At 35.5% G+C, this 19,783-nt stretch overlaps 1 protein-coding gene across 1 annotated transcript; it reads right to left on the bottom strand.

Annotated features, from left to right (window-relative positions):
• Nucleotides 1–755: 755 nt before the first annotated feature.
• On the bottom strand, nt 756–19,529 carry LOC113394984 (serine/threonine-protein kinase ATR-like). Its single transcript, XM_026632488.2, has 29 exons — nt 19,268–19,529; nt 19,036–19,161; nt 17,507–18,938; nt 16,582–17,148; nt 14,810–16,280; nt 14,026–14,228; nt 13,617–13,753; nt 13,452–13,541; nt 12,782–12,966; nt 12,557–12,672; nt 12,129–12,232; nt 11,760–11,950; nt 11,265–11,404; nt 10,232–10,387; nt 9,304–9,530; nt 8,568–8,721; nt 7,823–7,933; nt 7,278–7,444; nt 6,764–6,893; nt 6,396–6,559; nt 5,626–5,782; nt 5,054–5,293; nt 4,470–4,707; nt 3,958–4,203; nt 3,403–3,559; nt 3,072–3,136; nt 2,056–2,239; nt 1,514–1,700; nt 756–969 (listed from the first exon to the last, which is right to left on the bottom strand). Exons 1-29 carry the CDS (start codon nt 19,405–19,407, stop codon nt 841–843), a joined length of 7,614 nt encoding a protein of 2,537 aa, XP_026488273.2. The 5' UTR covers nt 19,408–19,529; the 3' UTR covers nt 756–840.
• Nucleotides 19,530–19,783: the final 254 nt, after the last annotated feature.

The following is a 19,783-nucleotide window of genomic DNA, read 5'->3' as shown; positions in this document are numbered from 1 at the left end:
AGAATCTACATTCCGAACCGGTAATAGCTTCACTTAATATAGTTTTGTAAAATGACGATTCAAAAGTGCTTGCAAAATTATACTTGAATAAAGTTGATTTTGATTTTGAATCGCTCAGATCTATGCGCGTCCATTCTTTTTTTTTGCAGTCCACTGCTTGACGAAAGCCAACGCCAACCTTCCCTATCCCTTGGGCAGCACGCATCCATCGCGTACGTACCACCTTTTTTGCATAGTCCGTCCACCTCGCTACAGGTCATCCTACATTACGTTTGCCTAAGCATTTTTTTGTTTGATAAAGAATTTTCAAGGCAATTTAATAATTGTTATCATAATATAATATGCGAAGTAAACTCATTTTTAAATAATACAATCTTGTTAAAAACTTAATTTCTTACACACGTAACTCATGTTTTGTCGATGTATTTATATTAAAAATAACAGTAATATTTACTTTTTGCCTAAATAAAGTTATGATGGTTTTCAATGGAAAATTAAAAAAAAAAACAAGCCTTAGATTAGTCGCGTATAATGACATCTGATTACCTGAGTAATAATTAACATTAACATTATATCCTCTCTGAAAATGGGTTTATGCCAACTGATGGCCAACTCTAGCACCGCGCGCGCTCATTGGTCAAATTAAATAGCGCGCGCTTGTACAGTTTCTCGTTACAAACTTCCGTCCCTTTTCACGAAATAACTGACATAGATTGCAGGAAAGCAAAATATGTTATACATCAATAAAACACAAATTTACTGAAAAATATTTATTGTTGAATTCTTACAAAATAACCCGTAATTATTGTTGTAAACTTGAATAATAAATGTAAAATGTTTTCAAAGGAAGGGTCCCCAACCAATATACATCTGGCATAAATTGTGTACGCTCGTTGCTTCAATGATTAAATGTTCGACTTGGCCTTCAGGCGACAGAGATAACGACAATTGTTTGTTTTTCGTTTTTACCTGAAAATTAATATACTTGCGTTCAAACAAACGATGGTAAAATTAATATCTTAAATGTTTGAATTTTTTGTTTAAAATATGTTTTTAAAGTGGCTATAAACTATCACATCACGTTTCAGTTTGGTAAAAAAAAATGTATTTTCGCTTGCGATCTAATATAATTTACGAATAATTCGGAGAACTTATAGTCTAGTCTTATTAGCGATGAAATCTTATCACCAATGTTAATCAGACTGAGATAAACGGAAATTTATGACACAATAAGAAAAAACCGCCCATCGTCACGACCACATAAGTGACAGAATAACCACAGCGTAAACGAACCCTTTGTATAACATATATATGTACATAGGGTGCGTGTGCGCATATCTACGACCAATGATGTCGTATCCTTGAATTTCCTATTAGAAAAATTAAAAGAGTAATTCAGTGAAAAATATATTACAATCGTTGGTTTTCAGGAATCAATAGATAACTACTATTTTTATATATTTTTGGTAATGCCCATTAGATCGCCACTACCTATGACCAAACAAAAACCCACCATGCCGTTGAGCCTCTGCCGAATGTGCTGCAGGTGCTGCAGCGCCTGCTCGTTGGTGCGCTCGCCGTGCTCCAGCGCGCGCGAGCGGCCCCACGACACGAGCGGGTCGTACACGAAGGGCCCGATCACCGACATGAGCGCCGCCGTCTGCGCGCGCAGCGCCACCATCACCGCCTCGCAGCTTTTCCTGGAACATTCGTATATACCGAAATGGCCCAGTGCTTGCATTATGTTTATAATTTGCCTGATTTTCGATGTTAAAGGAAACTATTGATAGGAAAAATTTCAATCCGCCAAATATTCTCCTCGAGCGGAGAGGAGGCCTATGACCAGCAGCTGTTTATTTAGAGGGTATTTTCTTTTACGATAATTAAATAAGTGATTCGGTACTCTCGGGTAAGTCAACTTTCTCGAACGTTTTTATTCAATGAGAGAGAAATATTCAGATGAAATTATAAAGTTGGTTAACGAAATATTCTTAAAAATATTATGTTTTCATATCAAATAATTGTTTTTACCTGTCAACAAATACACCAACTCACCTAAACATGCCCTCATGTTTTAGAGGCCCCATAGCGGCTTCCATGTTATGTGTCAATCTGAACGGTACTCTCTCTGGCCATTCGAACGATTCACCCTTGTTGAATAAACAATTAAAGTCAACGTGGACTGTGTCGCCGTTCGTTGAGTCGAAGGATATATTCTCACCATGTCGGTCTCCTAAGCCTAAGATAATAAAAATAAATTTAATTCATATGAGTAGTATAATACCTTGTGGTAGGGCTTTGTCTAATGACATGGTACCACCAGCTTCTTATCACATATTCAAGCGCGGAACAGCAATACCAGCAATAGTATAAGAGTGTTCCGGTTTGAAGAATGAAAGGGCCAGCCAGGCAAAAGGGAAATAATAATAAATTTTATTTCAATTTCCCGAAAGACTAGATTTTATTAGATTAGAAAAATGACTAGTTAAATATCATAAGCTCATCATGTCGAATTAAAAGGTCCGAGACTTAACAATGTCATAATAGGCTATTTGACTGATTTTTAAAATTCATTTTATTTTATTTAGTAGAGGTTAAGGAACCCAGTAAAAGTTGTTTTTTTAAATTCTAGTACATATTTGCTGAAAAATATCAAATTAAAAATTCCACATTTAAATAGCGCGCGAAAACGCTACTTTTACAATATGGCGCTGCAATGGGGTCGGTGTCGTCACTTGCCTGTATTGTAATCTGTGGCACATATAATCCACATACAATAGGCAAACGAGGTTAACAAGCAAGTGACGTTATCATAAACCCGACCAATCAGGAGCGTTTTGTGTCACGTGACAAACGTTTAAAGAAATGCATTTCTATTTATGGAATTTTGAATAAATTAATTATTATTATCAACTTTCGTTAATAAATAACCATTTTTAAACTCATAATTTATACTGATTACAACAATAATTGACACTTTATTTTTCGCAGTGTCAAATAGCCTATTATTTATGGTTTTAAAGAGTAGAAGTAAATAAGTTAAATTATTATGTGTGTTTTCTGAAACTTACCTAAAATATAGCCAACCATGGACATCACAGCTGTCGTACGTATATAAGCTGATCTAGCTTGATACCTGTGGGAGAAAAGCAGATATAACATTTAAAGTATCTATTATTATTATATTAAATATTCATTTAACTTTCATTAAAATTATACTTGAACTCAACTACATTTGCAGTTACATATGCAATTTTTTTTTTATTTAAGTATTAACTAAATCCAATAATAAAATATGATTTCCTGATTTTATAATAAAAAAATATAGAATGCTATTGATACATAATCATAAACATAAAATAATGCTATTGATAGAATATTTTAATAGAAAAAATCACTTACCATCCATATGGGTCAGAAAATACTCTTCTGAACCACTCCTGGAATACAGGCGGATGTCGCGGCAGTAATTGTTCTTCATAAATACGGCGTTTTTTCTCGACGGGATCTTTATTAGAGCACATCATTTCTTTCAGCTCGCGATTATTTGTATGGATACCTGCATATATTATTCGGAAAATTTAGATTCCTGTACTGAACAAGAGCCATTGAACATCAGTTTTGAGATTTTATATATCATGAGTGCTTATACGTTTTTAGAACATTGTACTGCTATGTTTATTCATTTCCTATTGGATATATTACTTTATTTTTCTTTTTTTCTATATAACCACTCTTAATATAAGGTATCAGTACAGAAGTGTAATTTTCTAATAACAAACAATATTTACTTACATTACTTAATAACATACAAATTAAAGTTAATAATAGTTACTGTATAAATCAGGACCGTGCAGTGTGGTCAGAAGAATGTCAAACGTAAAAATGAAAGTATGTACTCGCGAAAGGACAAGCATTACCTTAAAATAATAAATAGTTGTTATATTAAAAAAATACCTTTTTGTTTATAAATATGCATGAGAACAGGTCTTAAGCCAAGTAAATTTGGAACCCATTCGATAAGACCGCATTCCTCGTTTAAGGGCAAAACACTGTATGTCCTTATGTAGAGCCGTCTTTTACGGGTTTCTGGTGCATCCTGAAGAAATCTATTAACAACACCGTTGAACTCCATCAGACGGAAATCTTTACGGAGATCATCTCGAGGTTTCAGCATAATTATATAAGCTTTGCCATCGGAACCTGAAATTAATAAAAATCATTTAACTGTGGCCAAAAAAAATAATGATGAGTCTACAAATCAATGTTACGTTAAAATAATTAATTATTTTAACAATTTTGAGATAAAGTCAGTCTAAAAGCCTACATGAAGCCTCGAAAATGTTGACATTCATATAGCGCACAAGTTTGTGCACCTACAAAATTATAACTAAATATTATATTAATAATATTAATTCAAACGAATAAACTTTACGTCTTTATATAGATGCTGGATAGATGGTGTTTACCTCGTAAAGTAACTTTTCTCGGTTTCTGCAACGACGGCAGTATAGTTACACGTTCTTCGATACCGGCGATGTAAACCGCCGGTTCCGTCGGTATGTTGAAGTCGATCCGTTCTTGTCTGGCTGCTTTTGATGGTAGTACTATTTTGCAGAATTCTTGGAACGGCATCATGATATGACTGAAGTTTTCGGATGAAAGGAGCCGCGGCAGACCTCGGACGATAGCTGACACCGTGGTCGACTATGAATAGAAATATAATTGTTTTATTCATATTTTATCAGGAAAATAGGCTATATAATGATTATACGTCAATTGATTTCGGCAACGGTGCTAACGGTGTGTGTGCGCAAACACAGGAGCAACACGCAAAATCTGACACAAACGGAATCATTCAGGTGCAGGATCGACGGCTTTACGTGCTTTCCGAAGCACGGGAGTGTACACACTTCCAACTTCCAGAGTCCAGACTGTTACTGAGAATTTGCAACAAAAATCAAACAGCCAAATCATGCAATGACAGTAGCGGGGCAGCGGGATAACGGGGACAGCGGGGGCAGCGGGGGCAGCGGGGCAGCGGGGCACGCACCGAGCCGGCGGCGGGCAGCGGGTTGTTGCACAGCTCGATGAGGCGCTCGGCCAGCGCGGTGAAGTCGTGCAGCAGGCGGCGCGCGGGCGGCTCGCGCAGCGCGGGCGCCGCGAACACGTCGGCGCAGCGCCGCGCGCGCACCGCGTAGCCCGACTGCAGCACGCTCAGGCTCATCCACAGCGACTGCTGCGGGTACGCCAGCACCAGTTTCACGATGATCGCCTTCAGCTGCTGGTACACCTGCGGCCCGGGGTCATTATGCGTGATCGAGAAGGATTAACTTCAGGGTTTCGAAGATAATTCCAAAAGAGCACGTCAAAATCAATAAAGTCACATTTACCAATATTTCTAAAAAATGTTTAAGGTAAAACAAAAAAATTAGTAGACTACGCTCACTAAACACATAAAAACTAGATAAGGAGAACTATTCCTCTTACCGAATATATATACTACTATACTACTATACTACTATTATATATCATTTAATTTAAGAATAAATATATTTCACCACTATCTACATCCGTTAATGATAACAAAAATTGAAATATTCTATGTTTAGAATTCAAATTTACCTCTTTGACTGGGTGACAAATTCTCGATATAATCTGCGAAAAGGCCGTCAAAAATAGATACGTCGGGAGCCTCTCGGAATATGTCTTTATGATTTCTGTCATTTGCGCCAGTATTGAGTGAATACTCGTATCCGCAGCAGTCACTTCGACGTCCAACCTATAAAAAAACAAAGAAAATAAATTAGTTGAACTTATATTTACATTTAACGTATACAAAAAATTGAATTTATTTAAATAATATTGTTAAAAATTCAAATCAAAATTAAATATTCTTTATTCAAGTAGGCCCATAAAAGCACCTTTGAATCGTTATGTTACAGAGTTGAATTAAATGTAAAGCTACCACCGGTTCGGAAAGCACATTCTACCGAGAAGAACCTGCAAGTAACGCAGTAGTCACTCTTTTCCACCGTTTTAATTATATAGTATATCAGAGAATTACAAGTATAAGAATATTACTAAAAATGTACGATATACATATATATTTAATAGAATACAGAAATTATATTAATAGGCCAAATTTGGAAAAATGGATTCTAGCTGAATAGAAAATTTCATTTAAATCTTATCATTGACGTTTCTGAAAAAACTGTAGCAAAATTTGGACTAGCGACAATATCGACGTATACAAAAAACCTGTAACGATTATTTAATAATATGTAAAATGGAGATTATATTGCATGTTCATGATTATAATAAAATAATTAAAAAAAAAAAAATTGTGCTCGTGTTGGGCGTTGTTGGTCGGTGTGGGCAACTAGGCCACATACCATATAGACAGCATCCTCGGCATGCTCTGGTAGAGGTACTTGTGTCCGTACTGCAGCGCCTTCCCGTAACTGTTGAGCGCGTACAGGCGGCGCGCCCACAGCGCGCTGGAGTTGGCGGCGCTCTCCGTGCTGCTCGCCTTCTCGTAGTACGAGCCGAGGCACACCTGGGGCACGCATATTATTATATACACACGCAATTCATATTTAGGGAAATAAAAAAACACTTATAATGGTTATACTTGCGTATTCATAATCAATTTCTGACATTGTGGGAATCAATAGTTATAGCACCTTCGACATTTCCAGTGCTTAGGATAGATTTTTATTACGAACTATATAAAATACAATTAGAGTATCAAATAACTTACCAAACTTTTCTCCCACTGTTTGAAGACCTCAACGGACTCCTTGTAGTACCCAATATTGACATCCACGTCAACATTCGTTGTTTCATCATTGTATTTGGCGATCAAGAGCTTCGCTTTGGCGCATATTTTTCTTAAAAAAAAAAACAATTTTATAAGAGAATCGCAGCCACAAATGTCAACAAGAGAACCGAGTAGTCAAATAAATCTCAGTAGAAGCTCGGGCTGAAGAAATTGAGACAGTTTACACTTCCGTGTCACGGAAAGAGCCATTGGTCCTGTTTCGAACTCACTGTCGTGTTGGATTGTCGTTCTATTGGATTATAGGGGTTCACTAGTATACGCTTAGAATGGCCAATGTGACCTAAATCGACATGATCACTTATCTAGGAAATTCCGAACGCGGACATTAAACATACAAAACTATTTCACGAAAGTATTAGCACGAAATGTACCGTTACTTTAAGTGTAACAACAAATTACTAGTATATAACACAAGAGTGTGACACTCATTTACCTCTGTTCCTGCGTAAGGTTTTCTAAATCCGGGAATGCCTCTTCGATACCACGCCGGAGTGTGGTCATCACGTGTTCCTGCTGACCACGAGCCCAGTATATTTTCGCTTTTTCGATGAATAGTTCTTCCGGTTTGTATTCCTCAGCATTTAAAATATACATGTATGACTGAAATGATTTACTCCATATAAACATTTATGGTAATATTTATTATTCGCGCCCTATGAGAATATGATGGAACATTGTCAAAGAATATTGAACATTACAGTTCTCGAGCGAAGGAGCGGATTGTCTATGAATGTATGTGTGCTAGGATGTATGTATTGTTATATTATTGGTATAGGATTTATGTTTATCTGTCAAAATAGTTTTGCGTTCTTGACTTTACAAAATTGTATAATTCTCTCTCTGCTCTTTCTTAAGCTAATCCCTAAAATAAGTGTAATATACTTTCTTTAATAAATGATATAAGCACAAATTTTAATTATAACCAATGAGTAGTAAGATCATTTGAAAATTATGAGAAATAAACAGTTTAAAAAATACCTGCTGGAATACGCCTGCTTTTCTGGCATGCTTCGCGCTCTGCAACCACAGATCACCGATACAGGTCTTCAGCCTACTCGCCGTCAATGGGTGAGTTGGTTCAAGTAATTCCTAGAATAAAATTTAGTTAGAAAAATATTAATGTTAAAGCAATACTGTAAAGTTATGATAAAATATACAATGTGAGGTAGATGATTGAGAAATTCAACCTCATGCGTATTGTGCTGCTATAATACACAAATAAAGTTGTAATTTTTGAAGTGCTAACTTTTAACGTTTAACGGGAGTGTAAATCGCTTCGCTACGTGACGCGTTACGGCGCCAGTCTGTCTGACTTCCCTTTCTCTCACGCATACGGCAGCGGTAGGCAGGCTCCTCCTCTCTCACTCTAACCCACAGCGCTAGCCATATTTCAGACAAATGTTTTTTTTAAAGTTATCACTTATGTCGTGCGTCTCGAGACACACGTATTTTTATATTTTGGTGAAACCTCTAGCTGCTAAGTGTTTTCTTTTTAAAGATAAAATTGGTCAATCAGCCAGTCACCATCTCTTATTCATGTTATGCACTCTATCATGAAATAAACACTAAATAGATTTTAATGAAACTTTATTTCGATAATTTTATAACTTTACACCGACGTATACGCAATTCTTGTCCAAATTTTTTTTCAAAGAAACATCTAAATAAAGAAATCAACATTACTATTTCACACAAAACGACATATGTGTCTTGTCTATGTTACCTGTGTTTGGTGCAACAGTATCCTCCTGAGTCTAAGAAGAGGCTCAATAGTTCTGAAGTCCGATTGAACGACGGACAGTCTCTGTCGCCACTCGCCCAGCAGCTCATTAATCACTTCGATACCTTGTCCGCTTCCGTCGTCGATATTTTTTAATCTAGAAAAATATTCCTTCGATTTTTTAGGTCTATACTAAAATATATATATCTGGATATAATAATTATAAAGGATTTTTATAATACCTAACTGAAAAAAAATATTAGTATATAAAAGTATTATATAAATTTCGCCCGGTTGGTATGCACTTTACGAGCGTGTTTTTTTTGTATATTTTCATTTTCGAAAATATTAACAATAATATTATAATATAAATGAAATATACATTATTTAAATAAAGTAGCGAAAAATAGAAAATTTTATTACCCGGGGTGGTCAAATTTTATAATATCAATATGTAAATGGATAAAAATGTTTAATCATTTTTTTTTAATTACAGCCTCCTTTATTTCGCAGGTACTGTAGACTAACTTGGCTACGGCCAACGTAAATAATTATAATTTTTAGTCAAATATCCAATTCTAAATAAGGAAATATCAAAATGTTGCAGAACCACATCCCACAGCCCCACATTATATATCTTTAGTCTTTCTTTTGAACAGTTTGCATTTACACTCTTTACTGTATACATATTCAAGTTAAATATTACCCAATACATTAGGCCCAATTACTTAATTCCAACCTTTTCAAAACCTCCTCGGCGTGTCCCGCCTCCGTAATAATATGCAATCCGAGAACGCTCTGATAGCCACTTCTGAGCGCACTTTCCTCTCGACTTTTCCCGTCCATTTCTTGAAGCAATCTCTTCATTGCGTTGTCGCAGGACGTTGTAAACATATCATGGTCCTCCTTGCGGTAAGCGAGTAGAATTCGGCCCATTAAGAGTCCCCAATTTTCACGTGAAGGCGGCTAAGGCAATTATTTAAAACACATATATATTTTTTATGATATATGTAGGCATCCAACACCCAGAGACATTGGCGCTTTAAGTAATATTAATAAATCCTTACATCGCCAGTGCGCCACCAACCTTGGAAACAAAGATGTTATGTCCCTCGTGCCTGTAGTTACACCGGCTAAGTCACTCTACCAACCGGCACACAATAATACTAAGTATTGCTGCTTGGCGGTGGAATATCAGATGAGTGGGTGCGTACCCAGACGTACTTGCACAAAGCGCTACCATCGTTTTATTTTAATTACAGTATATTCCATTCACAAAATAGTTACAAATAAGATACAAATTTTGTCCCATTGATGATTATTAATATTTTAAACATCTAACCCTGAACTATCTAAATAAGTAACTGCCGATCACTTTTCGTTTAACATGTCAATAGAATGAATTCAGATGACCTAAAAGTATTAGTATGACTTATTTGAGTGACTATTTTCATCAAAAGCTATTGTAAGAACTTAATAAATCTTGTTTAAGAGCCGTCGTAGAAGCTAACTAAGAAAAATTACTCAAGTGCTTCCGTCAATACCGTCTGAACTAAGCGCCTCAACCAGGCTTACGGCAAGAACCCACCAGGAACGGCATTCCATTTAAGTAAATGTGACAAAGACATGCGAATGATAAACTAGAAGTTGAAATATTTCGAACATACCACCGGCTTCTTCACCAGTTCTTCTAACTGTTCGAACCTTCCCAATCTCCACAGCGGCTCCGCTGATAATTCCATCATGTTATCGGAGTTGTGTTCGCTGAGCAGACGATATGCTGTGAATGGCTGATCGAGGTCCAAGTAGAATTCGATCATTCCCTAAAAGCCAAATACATAACCGCGAGTTCAGACATCGATTTTTATTTACCTTGTTATTTACAGAAAACTTAACACTTGTAAGCCGTGATGGCCCAGTGGTTACAAGACATAAATCTTCATCGGAGATTCTGATTCCAAACCCGGGCCAAGCACTACTGAATTTATGTGCCTAATTTGTATTTATAATTCATCTCGTGTTCGGCGGTGAAGGAAGACATCGCGAGGGGAACTGCATTAGAGCAGCGTGGTGGAGTAATCTCTACAACATTCACCTCAAAAGGGAGACAAGGCTTTTGCCCAGCAGTGGGACGTCAACAGGCTGTTACTTTACTTAGTAATTAATTGTATGAGTAATCATAAAAATGCAGAGGTTAAAACATAAATAGTTACAATTAAAATACCTTTTATTTGAAGATTAATATTGCTTATCGAATAAGGTACGAATACCTTGCTACTATTGCATTAGTATGCAAGAGACATACGTATCTAAATATTGTTCAAGCTGACAAGAAAAAACAAAGTAATTTTACGTCTAAGTAGACTAGTTCGCTCAAACTTAACTGAACGTTTAAATTAATTTCGTTTTATTCTATGTACAATTTTGAGTTGACAATTTATCTTTCTTTATAATAATCTAGTAGTCGCCCGCGGCTTCGCTTGCGTTTAAGGGGTTAGTCGTTAGCCGTTAGGCGTTAGGCATAAAAAAGTCTACGTCCTCCCTCGAGGTTTGAGCTTGGTTTGTACCAGATTTCGTCAAATTCGGTTCAATGAGTTAGTCGTGTAGTAGCAACAAACAGGCGAGCAGGCAGACAGACAGACAGAGTTACTTCGGCATATACACTATTAGTACAGATGGAGTAACGGGGCGCGGTGGGACCTGCAGGCTGTGGCGGTCCAGCCGGCCGTCGCGCGCCAGGCGCTCGCAGCACAGCGCGGCGTCCTGCAGGCGGCCCGTCACCACCTGCGTCAGGATGAACTCCTTCAGGGACGGCTCCGACCTCTTGATGGATAGGATACCTGGAACGCATTATTCTAATAAACCGATTTCAAAGCGACTTTCTCATTATTATTTCAGATTTTCAAATTTATGTATTAAATGTATGTACTCATTTATATTTAATTTTATCAGTACAAAAGTGAGTTTGTATGTTAGGAGTTCCAATTTTAAATGCTCACCGACCATCACGAAACATTGCATAGACGTACACGTTGTCAAGGTTACAGATAAGGAAATAGCGTGCCCTAACACAAGCTGCGGCCGGAAATTAGGTGGACGCGATAACGATAAATCAAATCGATTCATTTTCAAAATGAAATAAACAAACATGATTGGCAACAGTAATTGTTTAAATTATGATAAAACGAAACCCACCGGCAACAGAGTCGGGTTCGTCCAACAAAGCGTATATCTCAGCTAGCAGCGGCAGCTGTTCCTGCACGTGTCCTTTATCCTCGTCCATGTACAGCTCCAGGTACTGCAAGGCGCGTTCGAGTTCGCCGCACGCGTAATTACCGCGAGCTATCATTAGTTTGTCGAAACTCTCCACAAACTTCTTTATTGACCTTAAAATGGGGATTATTAAAAAATTTAATGCCGCCTATTGATTGAATCGCTCAAATATAATATAGCTAGCTTAGCGATGCAATTATTTACTAATTGTAAAAAAATGCCAAACTATTAAATTGTGTGTCTACGTGAAATTGTTATTACATTTGCATTAAAATATCTGATATGTCTTACTTGTAATTTTCGTTCTCCAAAGGTCTTTGCTTCACGTTAGTCCATTCCAGGAGCCATCGATTCAGGAAGTCCAGTAACGTGTATATTGTCTTGCTACACTTATTCTAAAAACACATTAAAACATTCAGCAAAAAAAGTCTAAAAATATCCCACATTAGGAGAATTTCTCTTAGGGAGAGGTATGAAGATCATTCCATCACACAGCATTAGAAGTAAGATCTGATAACACGTAGCAGAGTTTCCTGTGACACACAGTTCACTTCAGATGATTCCCTCTAATAGCGAGAACATTGTAAATGATTATGAAAATACGAGTCATCAAGTGGATTACCGGATTTGGACCCTGAAATCTTCGATTCAGAACCACACTGGACCATTATGCTGGACCATCTCGTTTTGCTGTAGAGGAATATAAATATATATATTACCTGATTGCCTTCTGCTTGAACTGAATTAATATTTGGTGTCATCCTTATATGCCGCAACATTTTATACTTAGATCTCTCCACTGTTACGGGAATGTTGTTTTCATTATTTTCTACGCCTAAATAAAAGATTTACAATTATTTACAATAAAAAAATTTCCAAAAAAAAGTTTTGATTTACAATAAAAAACGCCAAAATATAATTAAATAAAAAAAAATTGTAAATACCTATAACAGCCATTATTTCTTCCTGTATGAGGTTTACATTCTTATTGGACATAATAGCGTGGAGCAGTACATAAGGCATGAATAGGAATAGTGTCCGAACGTCGCGACGCATACTTGGATGAACCGTACGCAAAAGTTCGCGAATACTTTCGGACTCTATTGAAGGTATTAATTGGCCTGTCCAGCTGAAATATTTAAATAGATCAATACATAGATCTGAACATGTTCATATTAACACTACCCAAAATCTGCAGACATTCCGCGTGTATACAAATTGTCTTGTCGATCGTTGAACGTTATAGAAGTTGATGCAGCATTACAATTACAACTATCTGAAGAGTATAAACTGTCTGCATTGTGAAATATTAAAGTCTAGCTTTATTTTAGTAATTATATAAATAATATTATATACAAACAGTCAACGGTATCGAAGTCCAGTAGTCACAAACAGATACAAAAATCCATTTTTACATATAAAATATCCAAATTGCTCTGAGTAATATTATTAAGTATTTCCGTTTTTCGAAATCAAATATAGTGATGACTTCGATTACTTTAAAAATTCAATTAATTCATTGCCTGTTTGAGGGATAAACTTTGTTTCTAGATTTTCTTCTATTAATACTACGACTATACAATCATAACTGAAATTCGAATATAAATAACTTACTTGTGAGCCCATTCCAGAAACACGGTACCGTGAACAGAACCAAATAAAGGATGTATTTTCTTCGGTTGAGACGGATATGCCAGAGTGTACCTGTGAATATGTTTAACATAATTACATTTTCTAATCATAATATGTATGAAGGAGATCTAAGCAATTCTCACATACCTCGAACTAAGTAACGGATACATGACTTGATGCATATTTTCCGGAAAACTATCCCAAACTTCCTTTTTCGTTCCAGTCGGTGATATGTCATATATTTTTAATATCTCTTGAATAGTTAGAGCATAGCAGTCCATGTTCTGTAATTATGTAACATCTTTAAACAATTATATAAAATGTCAGTCATATGATTCAGTATTAGAATTTTAAGGTACTCATAAATTCAGTTCAATCACACTGGCGCACCACTCCACGTTAAATTATTCGCCTACATTTGTATGAGTGACGTTCGTCCTGACAAGAATGTCTTATCAACAGATTTTTTTTATTTGATGTTATCATTCTATTGTATTACAAGAAACAGACTCACTATCAAAAAAGGAAAGTAAGCATTACTACAACCACGACTCACCATCGTATCCTTCTCGTACTGGAAGGCCCTGGTGAGCTCCACGAGCGCGGTGGCGGCGAAGCAGTCGTCGCTGATGGAGAAGGCGAAGGGCGAGCGGTCGGGCTGCACGTACTGGCGCGGCAGGTGGCCCGCCTCCACCGCGCCCAGCTGGCCCAGGCACGCGCCGCTCGCCAGCGACACCGCCGCGCTCGCCTCCTTGCAGCCTACGGATATCGTACTGCAGGCGAGGGGGAGACGGCTCCTCCTAACTGAGGGTCTCCTATCCTATCAGCGTGCTATGGAGCGAGCTATGCTCGAAGTATCTTTGAAAGATAACATAAAAAATGAGGTTAACCAGCGTTAACGACATAGCTTGCATTATTAGCATGTCCAAGGGCCGATTATCGTTGGAGCAGACGAGTCTTCGAGTAGAGACCACGGATCGGTAATCGCAGCGTAGGACGGCCCCCAGTCGGGTGGTTATCCGTCCACCTGAAGTGGGTGACAGGACCCAACTTGATACGGAAGACAAAGATGATTGATTGAGAGAGAGATGTAATAGATACGCCGATTTTACGTGCTTCTAGGGCAACGAGAGTATAATACTGCCAACTTCTTACTCCCAGCCTAGTACTAAGTATTTCTTGACAGAAATACTTAATACTAGGCTGGTACTAGGCTGGCTTCATAACAACTTTTACTGATCCGAAAACCTTGTCGTGCCTTATACTAACTATTTTGCAAGGGGGATCCCGGTCGGATCTAGTTAAACATAGTTAATACAAAATAATAAATTATAACTCACCGACCAGTAAAGAATCTATGAGTTCTACCATGATGGGCTCTATATTCTTTCCTCCGAAGATAGCTCTGTGTATTTCGGATCTGTTATTCTTCAACAATTTGTTCAAGTGCGAAAAAGCAGAGGCCTTTATATTTGAAATGTCATGATTCAAATGTTGCAAGTACCACTTAATCCTATCTTGAAAACCATCCGGCTGTGTCCGTTTAACGTGTTTTTTTATAACTATCTTAACTCTCTCCGAAATTTTCGAATCTTCTACGAAAAATAAGTCAGATATATGGGCGCTCAGAAGATTTTCATTTTTCAGTATAATATACTGGAAGATTTTATTAATTTCGTGTGGGGCGTATTCAAACTGTTGCAGTAGTGAGACGGCTAAGTTGGACAGTAGAGGACCCAGTGAAATACTGTCAATATTGTGAACGAATGATCCCCATGCTTCGGCAAGAATTTTCGGAAATTCCTTCGCTAACGGTAATGCCGATCTTAAAGTTGCAAGGACTTTAAATCTCAGAGGTGTGAGATACTGCGTTCCCATTAGCTGCATTATATCCGGAAAGCTCTTCAATGCTTTACGTTTAACCGACAAAGCCACTTTGCTATTAACCAGCTTATGATCGAAATACGCTAAAACACCCAAAAATTTGGGATTAAGGAACTCTGCTATTTGTGTAGTACTCATACTCATACTATACTGAGGAGTTGACACATCCGGGTCGTGACATGCTAGATATCTACACGCATCCAAAACTTTCTCTGGGTTCACGCAATACTGCAACAGAAATTCCGTCAATATTACTCTGAAGTGTCTTTTGATAAGATTTCGAGTTGAAGTTTTGGTAAGCTTTTCGATTACATCGTAACACTTTTTGGCTGCTTCGTTAGATTCCGTTAAATAAACGTGAACGTATATATGTGGGAACCTTTCGATTAAGAAGTCTGATACGGAACATTGAACAAGTGTTGCGATTTCTTCTATCATAGACGGAACTTCCTTCACAACCGCAGCATAAGGTATGAGATACGGTAAAAAATGGTGAATATCTTTCGATATAAAATCCCGGTATCCTATAAATCCAAACGCTCGTACGACTTTTAAAAGATATACGGCGAAATCTTTCCCATTGTATAAACTGCATTCAACAAATAGTTTACAGTAATCCTTCTTGTACCTGTGGTACACTTGATTCGGAGTTTGATTGTGAAATTCACAGACATCCCTTAAATCGACAATTGCTTTCGGAGACAGTGAACACAGGGGATGCATTATGTAGTAAATTAGCAGTTTCGTGATGGGAAAAATTAATTTATCATTATGACATAATCCCAATTCTTTGATACAATCCAGCGTAGTTGCTTGCATAGTATAATCATTGTTTTCCAAACTTGTGCATGTAGAACTTACTAGTAATTTTATAAACAAACTAATTAGAACATCAATCTTTGAAATCCATTCCGGATGTTTATGATTCTGAAACCATAACCGAGAATTGTCTATTAAGCTGACTTGTTTTAATAGCATTTACAATGGGTGGTAAGTATTTAAGTTTTTCTTAATTTATTTATGATTATGGCAATGCTAAAATGTTAAGCACTTCCAAAGGACTAAGTATATATTTATTTTAGTTAAGAATTAAGATTGTGTTAAGCATATCGGATATTTATCCATCTATTTATCAATAGCCTTTCAGAAGGTTGGACGTCCCACATACTTTTAAGAATATAAAAGCGTTTAGTTTAAATTAATTATAAATTACCATGATGATACATACCTGTGTACTGTCAATAAAAGGCTTAAAGACCTTTAGACCTTCCAGCAAATAAGATTCATTAATAATTTTGGTAGAAACTTCAAAATCAAAAATATAATAGTGGTTGCATAATCTTCTAACAATTTTCCAAAAGTCATCACCAATTTCTTTGCATATATTCATATTTATAAATTTACCAAATAATTTTTTGAGACCAGTAAATATTGAAATTTTTGTAGGCGTCATCAAATTGCTGTCTGAATGCAATACCTTGAACTCTTTCTTAACTTGTGAACAAAAATCTTCAGAGTTACTAACATTTTCATTAAAGTTATGGCAATTAAAACAATTAACACAAATACTTATAACAGAGTTTGTGAATATTACTTGGCCTGTAGGATTTTTAGCATTACTTATAATGATGCTGTGAGAGCCTAAGGACATGCAAGCGATGGCCGGTATGACTTTTAGGATCTCCATTTGCAGATCTACATCCTTAATCATAAAAACTGGCATCAAGTTATCTCCAATTATTTTACTTGCAGAAATCATTTTGTTTATTTGCATAAAAGGAAACAAATCTGTAACCTGAAAAATAAATTTAGTTCAATATAATTTTAGGCCAATATTTTTGTTAATCTGATGTCCTCCTTAACAAGTTTGGCCTTTGCAGCTCAACTAATAGGAGACTACTCAACTGCACAAGCTATATTACAGTTTCCCCAAAAACAAATATACTCTTAGCCATTAAATCTCATAATCTAATCCAATAGGACCAAAAGTCCAAAGAGTTCAAGGGCAGGAACCAATGCTTTAAATACTTTCCATGCCTTTGGTTGCTAATGCTTCACGCAAGGAAAACCAAAATAATATTTTATTATCATATAAGCTTAGCCATTAGACCAGCAAAGCAATTACAATCAATTTTAATATAATAAATACTTACATTTCTTGAGACATCTAAATCTTGGTTTTTTATCACAGAACTATACAAAAATGTTATTATTTTGTTCCATTTTTCAGTGACACCAGCTTTTAAATATATTTTAGCAATCAATAAATACTTTAGTACAATTTTTTTTATAGTATCACTAAATAGCAAATTATGTTCAGAAAATGTGGCTGATGTTTGCAAACATAGAATCTCCAATATTAAATTAGCGTCTTCTCTGGTGATGTTTTCACTTAAATTAATTGTACTTAATACAATGTTCATAATTAATTCTAAACTAGTTTCATTGCCGACAATCATACTTTGATGATGTTTTATTAACTTGGACAATGTATGCCATATATTCAAAATATTTTGTCTATTTATGAATTCATAGACAGTTTGTCCTTTTTCAGAAATATACATCTTATCTTCGATGCTAACTATTTCTAGTATACCCAGAGCTTTATGGCATCTTTGTAAATGATAATTAGCTAAAAACGTATCTATATTTATATCTTCACACGATTTTATTCCATTAATAACAGATATTACTTGAATGTAGTACCAATTTTCTTTTAGATTTATTTTCCTTTCTACTTTTCTATTTGATCTGATGTGCTCGGCAATATTTTTAGAATAACAGTTTGATAGTTCATGTATTTGTGAAGAGTCGATCTCTGTTATCATTAATAATTCCTCTGATAGGTTGATCTTACAACTTAATGACAAGCAATACAATTTAAGTTCTTGATGGAATATTCTACTTGTTTTGTTTCGTAGGATTATAGAACAAATCCCAATTACACTACTTTCAGATTCAATGTTGTTTTCCATATTTTTTATTAATTCTAATACAATTTTGTTCAAATCATTTAGCAAATTTGTATCAATTTCAGATTTATCATGAAGAACACTCATCAATTGAACAAGGGCTTCCAGGCTTGATAACAATCTTTGATAAATGCAAGGAAATAAATCATGAAATTTTGAAATAGTATTTGTATTTATATTTTTAATTAAATTAAGAAAAAAACTAAAACCCATATATTTTAAATCCATGCTAAAATCTTCAATTGCATTCAAGACTTCAGCGAAGACATCTTCTTCAAGGTCTTGTTTAATACAATATAACAAACCAGGTGGAATACTTTCAGATAAGAGTTGCAACACCAAATCAATTAAAGTTTTACATGTCATAATATTGTCCACCTTAACATAAATGGGATCCAAATGTATATCAACATTTGGTATGACTATTTTTTCAGGTGTAAAATTTTCTAATGTGATAGCTTTGACTTTTTCACTTGGAAAATCTCTATAGTATTGTAAAAGTGTTATCAAAATTGTATAATATTCTGAATGTAGACTTTTATAAAATGAGGCTCCATTTGTACATAAAATGTTAAGGATTTTTATTTGTGCCTCCTTGCTTGTTATATGAATTCTGAAAATTACAAGAAACAAATTTTTGAATATCAGTTCATAATCCTATTTTTAATGTTTATATTTTAAGATTTTTAAACTATCAGTTCTATTGTTACCTTTTTAGATCGTCCACTGAACAGATATAAAATAGTCTTCCAATAAGCCATGTATTGAAAGCATGATAATAGGAATCTGGCCATTTTGAAACACCTGGTCTAGGTACTAAAACTTCTGTAAAATCCCTGTCAATTTTATTTTTATTAATTTACAAATAATACTACATTTTATTTTATTTTGTATAATATTTTGTTAACGTATGTGAACAGTATAAACCAAATGTTGCCTTACCCTGACAGTTTTAATATAGAAGTTAATAGTCTATCAAGACCATCTGCTGCGTGTTCCAAATTGTTAAATAAAACAAGAGTGGGTGCATTAAACATTTGCCATACCGTGAACGGTCCATCATTACTATCATCTTCCATCATTATGTATCGTGTGTTCTATTAAAACCAACGTATCTAATTGGTAATCATTTTGCTTATCTGAACTATATTAATAAACAAAAGCATATTAAAAGATAAATCAGTTTAATTGGAACGTAAGTTACAAACAAATCTAACTACTAATCTACTAAGTACTAATGTCATTTCTGAATCATATTCTGAATTGTTCTGTAGGTATTGAAAGTTTACGTCAAACCAATGGTCAAACCTTAAAATTCCCGCGAAATTTCGACGCAATGTTCAATGTTGCCATTTGAGATTTAAGCATTAATTATAATAATTATATGATGTAGTTTAATTATTTCTAGTATAATATGTAATAGACACTAGAATTTTACCTGTTTGTACGTATTATATC

This window comes from Vanessa tameamea, chromosome 9 (genome assembly GCF_037043105.1).
Source record: "Vanessa tameamea isolate UH-Manoa-2023 chromosome 9, ilVanTame1 primary haplotype, whole genome shotgun sequence".
In the NCBI taxonomy this organism is placed as follows: Eukaryota; Metazoa; Arthropoda; class Insecta; order Lepidoptera; family Nymphalidae; genus Vanessa; species Vanessa tameamea.
This window is presented reverse-complemented; position numbering and strand designations above follow the sequence as displayed.

Coding starts and splice junctions, on each gene's coding strand:
- LOC113394984 (XM_026632488.2), bottom strand. CDS start 19,407: ATGATGGAAGATGATAGTAATGATGGACCGTTCACGGTATGGCAAATG. Junction 10,388..11,264: donor TGGACCGCCACAGCCTGCAG/GTCCCACCGCGC, acceptor TTTGGCTTTTAG/GGAATGATCGAATTCTACTT. Junction 7,934..8,567: donor TACTGTTGCACCAAACACAG/GTAACATAGACA, acceptor ATTTTATTCTAG/GAATTACTTGAACCAACTCA.